At 44.6% G+C, this 6,279-nt stretch overlaps 3 protein-coding genes across 3 annotated transcripts; 1 reads left to right on the top strand and 2 right to left on the bottom strand.

Moving 5' to 3' along the window:
- Positions 1 to 1,906: 1,906 nt before the first annotated feature.
- Positions 1,907 to 2,431, bottom strand: PHALS_01396 (uncharacterized protein; the record flags this gene model as incomplete). The annotated part of the gene is made up of 1 exon (XM_024715774.1): positions 1,907 to 2,431. One exon carries the CDS (start codon positions 2,429 to 2,431, stop codon positions 1,907 to 1,909), a length of 525 nt encoding a protein of 174 aa, XP_024581439.1.
- Positions 2,432 to 2,433: 2 nt separating this feature from the next.
- Positions 2,434 to 3,081, bottom strand: PHALS_14712 (uncharacterized protein). Its single transcript, XM_036407063.1, has one exon. The coding sequence runs from the start codon at positions 3,015 to 3,017 to the stop codon at positions 2,802 to 2,804; it is 216 nt and encodes a 71-aa protein (XP_036263324.1). The 5' UTR covers positions 3,018 to 3,081; the 3' UTR covers positions 2,434 to 2,801.
- Positions 3,082 to 3,085: 4 nt separating this feature from the next.
- On the top strand, positions 3,086 to 4,688 carry PHALS_01395 (serine threonine-protein phosphatase pp1; the record flags this gene model as incomplete). The annotated part of the gene is made up of 4 exons (XM_024715772.1): positions 3,086 to 3,094; positions 3,459 to 3,729; positions 3,820 to 3,904; positions 3,995 to 4,688. 4 exons carry the CDS (start codon positions 3,086 to 3,088, stop codon positions 4,686 to 4,688), a joined length of 1,059 nt encoding a protein of 352 aa, XP_024581437.1.
- Between the last annotated feature and the right edge of the window lie 1,591 nt (positions 4,689 to 6,279).

Genomic DNA, 6,279 nt, shown 5'->3' with positions numbered 1-6,279 from the left:
ACTTCGGGATGGCGACTCGTACAAGAAAAATCAAGAATTAAAATCAAGAAAATAATACGCCAGCGGAATTAGCAATGTAATAGCTTAGTCAGGGCCGAGTAGGTATAGCCGTGTAATAAGATGATACATAGCAACTTTCAAAAAAAAGAAACACTGTTTAACGGACACAGTGTTCAGGGTCCACGGGGAATTCCAATCCAGAGACCAGGCCCCTTGATTATTTTGTTGGCTATTTTACTGTACATGATTGCAGCAGAGTAATTTTGATATGGATGATCAGAATGGCAAAGTTAGGACAAAGGCGAAAGACCTTAGTAAACTTTATCATTTTTGGTTGTGCTACCACGGCCTCAAGATTTCTTCTTCTATACTTCAGCGTTCTTTTCCTTTAATATAATTTTATTTACCGTGTAGACGATGACTTATCAAATATAGCAACGTGTTTCAAGCGTTTTTCAATTGATTAATCGTATACGTCTATCACGTAGGCTGTGTATCGGGCATGCTATAGACACTACATATAAAAGCTTTTACACAACTGCATCCAGTGGCATTACCAAAGAGGTAGCTGGAAATCTTAGCAAAGAGCCACAGATCGGTAAAAAATGTGTGCTCATACCTTAAGAAGCGCAGTACCAAAAGCGTGACAACTCTATGCATCAACAAAGTAAGATTCGATTGCAGATTAACCCAGAAGGGGACGAGGACCATGAGCTCTGAGTCGAGGGGCCGGAGAGTGCCGGATATGGTGTTTGGTGGAGACAGAGCATCGCCCCGTCTTGACCAGCACAAATATTGCAGATGACGCTGTCGCAACAGATTTGTTGGAGCTACTCCCGACAAGCCGTGATCAGCAGCGGCACATTGACGAGAGAAAAAGAAAACTCCAAGGTAGTTGCTGACGAGAAGGACTACACATGTTGGTAAGAGTAGGGTTGCGCCAGTGCTCGCCTGTCACACTACCACTGTGATCTTGTGTATGCATATGGTTAAATTTACATTACAATTGTACGACATCTTCGTTGTTTTGTGTAATCTTGAACTGTCGTAAGAACCGAAGTATTAGTATTAAGAAAAACGACAGGTTGCTTATATGAGGCTTTTAAAGAATAAATTGAGTATTAGTCTGATTCTAAATATATGTACTCTTAGTATAGCATTGCTAACTTAACTCCTAGTTACGGCTGATGCTATCGATTCCGTTCCTGTAGGAATTGCGCGAGCCCAACATCTGTGCGTTTGTTTGCGGGCCATTAAAGTCAATCTACCTCTGGTCAAAGTGCACGGCAACCTCGTAGCTTCAAAAGAAAAAGGTTAGTACTGAGTGATTGAAGCTTTTGATAAAAAGGATGAGTGAGGAAACTCTTATGTAAATCTCTTAAATTTCTACCCGAAATTTGCTAATCAGGTTTGCACTATCAAATAGTATTCGTTTTGCGGTTATTTGATATTTCACTCAAATCCACTGATTGTGATTTAGAGTCTCACCACGGTCGAAGCTAGAGAACGATCTAGGTTGCGTCCCTTTCCTTGTCTTAAGATCTTTTGAGGGCTACATCTACAACTTAGGCTTGTACATAACTGTGGACTGTTTAGTAAACTTTCAACTAATTGCGGGATCAACAAGTCAGGCTTTGTAATCCTCCTATCTGTGACACATCTTTTACAACTTATCTTTGGTATGGTATATCTCATCTAGGACAAGGTCAACTGCTTAAAGTTCATTCATGCACTTATTGCCGATCAATCATCGAAGCTGCCATCTCTCAAACATTCCCCCTGCTTCATTTCCGAAAGCAAAAAAAAGCTTAATGTCTTTGGATAAATTACTTAATGTAGTGCCATGTTACGCAGGTGCTAAGCGTCACCTCAATTGCATGCCATCGTCTAGTCTTACGACATCTGCTCACATCACTCGCAAACGCTTAAGCGGACCCCCGCAAGACACTACGCAGCTATCAGTCTCAACAGTCTGACATTGGACCCGAAAACATGCCAGCTTTGCCTCTTCCTGTTTTCGACGAATGTAGCTGCTCTGCACTGGTAGATTGGTGACAACTAGACGCTCAGATATCGTTGGCGCGTACTCGAATAAACTGGAATCCAACTCATCAAGATATTCGTCGAGGCCGCGAATGAGCACGTGCTCAGCAGTCGTATGAGCATGCTGCCGTCGGCACTGCTGCTGCTCAAAACGCTGCTTGCGCTCCAGAAATTCCTGAATCTCCTCGTAGTGACAACGCGTGCGACTATCATTCACACCTAGCAATTGACTTGACACCTCGTCAAGACCATCAACCTGTGCGCGAATAAATTGCTGCACACGGTCCATCTCAGTACGATATTGCGTCTCCTTAGCGGGAGACGCAAATTGTAGCGGACGGCGCACGAGGCAACGTGGCAACGGCTTCAAATTGCTTCTATTAGACATGACTGTTTCAGCTGATGTGAGTTAGGGTACGCAAATTGTGGAATGGTTTTAAACATCCGCGAGTTTCTCGGTCACTCAAACGGTTGCTGTCAAGCGATGCGATATGCCCATCACCGAGAGAGAAACGACGCGACAACGAGATACCCTACCGGATTCTTTTATTTGAGGAAGGGAAAGACTTAGCAATTATGGTTATGACAAAACTGATTATAGTCTATGAAAACAGGATATGTATTTCCATAGGTACACCCACCCATCTAAAAAGGAACGTGTAGCTGGATTAATATTGCAGGCAGAATTTTGAATTTAAAAAAATATTTTGGCAAAATTCAACACAGCAGGGTGCGGCTTCACACCATACTCTGCGCGATCAATCGATGACATCCAGCGCTGATCCATATTTGTCACGTTCTGCGAAGAAATAGCATTCCATCAGCGATACCAGTGCTCTTGCCGTTATCAGGATATTCTTCGTGATGATCACACATTTTGGATGACGATGGGTCGGCAGATTTGGATAAGGTGGCATGATTTTTTTAGATTTTACAGTATGCGAGAAAGGGCAGTGCGACGTTATTGTTGCCATTTTTCAAAACACATGCGTTGACGCAGCCGAACGTCCGGCAACAATTCTTTTTGCACTTATTAATTGTAATGCACAATGTAAGATCAAGACCATTTGGACAAAATTGTCTGTCTCTTACATTGCGCATAAATTTTTGCGCGATTAATTAACTAGATGAATACCATAGAATGCATTCACTCTGAGACCTAAATTACGTTAATGAATGGATAACAGATATATAAAACGTGCAAGGGATATATCACTGACATTCTTCGAGCACAGATGGTTACTCTAACAACTCTACCTATGCCATTACTAAACGGCTTTGTTATATTAATATGAGCAAGTTTTTACGTGAATTTTTCAGGCTACCTTTTCAGGTGATAATGTAATCAAAATTCTGCCTATTTTTAAATAATTTATTGTTTTGTCCAATTGCAAGGCTTCATATGAAACATCCAGGGCGAGGGGGGGACTGGCGCGGGACGTCTTGCCCATTTCAAAGAAATAGGAAAGTGTCAAGTAGTTAAAGCTGGACTAATGGCGTCGTCTGGACTCGATCCTATCGACGTGGACAGCATAATCGAGAAGTTACTGAGTGTGCGCGGCGCGCGCCCCGGTAAGCAGGTAAACCTCACAGAAACCGAAATTCGTGGCTTGTGTCTACACGCGCGGGAAGTTTTTCTTGCGCAGCCTATTCTGGTGGAGCTAGAGGCTCCGATAAAGATTTGTGGTGCGACACAAAGTTATTTTATTTCTTAATGAGACATATTTTCTCGCATAATCTCTCGCTAAATTGCTAACCGTGTACTTTTACGTCCAGGTGACATCCATGGGCAATACTACGATTTGCTGCGCCTCTTCGAGTACGGTGGTTTTCCTCCAGATGCCAATTATTTGTTTCTTGGGTGAGCCAGTAGTCTGCATACAGATTTGCTCACTGTCTACCGTAGTGATGTTTGAGACTAAGAATTTGGCGTATTGATATAATTGTACAGAGACTATGTGGACCGTGGCAAACAGAGTCTGGAGACCATCTGCCTGCTGCTCGCGTATAAGATTAAGTATCCCGAAAACTTCTTCATCCTTCGTGGCAATCACGAGTGTGCCTCAATCAATCGAATTTACGGCTTTTATGACGAATGCAAGCGCCGTTACAATATCAAACTCTGGAAGACGTTTACAGACTGCTTTAATTGTCTGCCTGTGGCCGCTATCGTAGATGAGAAAATTTTCTGCATGCACGGCGGTCTGTCTCCAGAACTTAGCCAAATGGAGCAGATTAAGCGCTTCGTGCGTCCCACAGATGTACCCGACACGGGTCTACTCTGCGACTTGCTGTGGTCTGACCCCGACAAAGACATCATGGGCTGGGGTGAGAATGACCGTGGTGTCTCTTTCACATTTGGTCCGGATATCGTGAGCCAATTTCTTAAGCGCCATGATCTTGACTTGATCTGTCGTGCCCATCAGGTGGTAGAGGATGGCTATGAATTTTTTGCCAAGCGCCAGTTGGTTACGCTGTTCTCAGCACCAAATTACTGTGGCGAATTTGACAACGCTGGTGCTATGATGTCAGTAGACGAGACGCTCATGTGCTCGTTTCAGATCTTGAAGCCGGCTGAAAAGAAACAGCGCTACGCTTACAATGGCCTGGGCACACAGCGTCCCGCAACGCCGCCTCGAAAGTAAGGCCATCTGTGAATTAGTGGACTTTTCAGACGATTTAATGTTCGACGGTGATGGAGCGAGCGCATCTTGGTAAGCTGACATCATAACTTAGGCCCCTTCGGATCTTCTTAGTACTGTAATAAGTCGAACTTAATTACAATATTGACGGATGTTCTTGCTCTGCATTGCGAAGTGAAGTAGTAAAATTCACAACTTAATCGCAAAACCGCATTTCCGAACATAACCTTCGATGGGTACGATTCTTATAATGGTATTTTGACGACGACAAAAAGCGCTCATAATCGACTCTCAATATTTCCCGCAATCATTTCAAAATGTTTGCAATGTATCACAGGACGGTCTGGTTTATTGAGTCGGGTGAACATTTGAAGTCAGCACGACAGTAATAGGTAATTTAGTGTGAGAAATGAGTTGCTGCAGCGGGGCTGCAGTAACGTTGCGCTTAGAGGAAGAGTAATTTAGGTCACCGACCTTTCGTTCTACACTTAGAACAAGTACGAGATAGCAATCGCACTTCAAGAGTATCATTACCTTAACCTAAGGCTAATTACTCTTCCGTTTAGAATCCAAATTGATTTTTATCTATTTTTATCTGCGGCAAAGCCGCCTAATTTTAGATGTTTAGATTTTCTCCAATATAGTAAAATCTAAATGCATGCATAACTACTGACTACCTAGCCACATACCGTATTCTTGTTTGGGTGCAGTCACACCATGCCCATCTCGTGTGACCCCCCTGTTACCAGGGTACGTGTAACTCCGTTACACCCTTCCATCAAGATTGAGAACATTTACAGTTCCAATCGATTATTTGCCTCAACGAGGCTTGCGTGTCCGCTAGACACTGCAACTTGGTTCGTTGAAACAAAACGACTTCCGTGTTCAATAAGCCCTTTGTCAACGACACTGAAGTCGATAAGTCTCTCTGGTTTTGACAGCGCACACGGGTAGAGGGGATGACGAGGAAGTCGAGCCGCGCCAGCGGTGTGAGACGAGCCCTGCTTGTGCCTTGCGGATCCCATGTCCGTTTCTTGACCTCTCATCGCCTGGGGAAATGGTGTCATCACCAATAACCTCGATGACACACAGAAGCGGCAGCTGGAACCTGCCCGTAAGGCGGCTCTGATGCGCGCCCATCCACGGCCGGTCATTGACACTCGTGTGGAATATTGCTTCCGCCCGGCGGATCCTGCAGTGGAAGCGAAGGACGAGGTCACTCGATCGTTACGCCTCCAGATCATCGGGCCCCTGGCCATTACGGAAAATGAGCTTACCGAACGGAAAGCTCTTCGAGCTCGTTTCTTGGCTCCACAAAATTTCCGTTGGAAGCTTATCGCACTCGTCTGGGTGCTCAACGAGGTGGCTCTCGTGTACCCGCAATGCGGACGATACCTGACGTGATCGCCCCTGGCAAAAGCGCTACAGATGACAAAGCGCTCTTTGAGCGATTGGTGTAACGGAACCGGAAACTATCCTGACTGTATTACTTACAGTTGAGCCACAAGGAAGTGGACGTGCGTGTGGAGTGACGCCTCCGATTTGAGTATACCAAACTCAAGGCACGGCGTCGACTTCTTTCAGATTGTCGCCA

Source organism: Plasmopara halstedii, assembly GCF_900000015.1.
Source record: "Plasmopara halstedii genome assembly, contig: Scaffold_1548, whole genome shotgun sequence".
NCBI classification, from domain to species: domain Eukaryota; phylum Oomycota; class Peronosporomycetes; order Peronosporales; family Peronosporaceae; genus Plasmopara; species Plasmopara halstedii.
The sequence above is the reverse complement of the archived record's forward strand: the minus strand, read 5'-3'. Positions and strand labels throughout refer to the sequence as shown.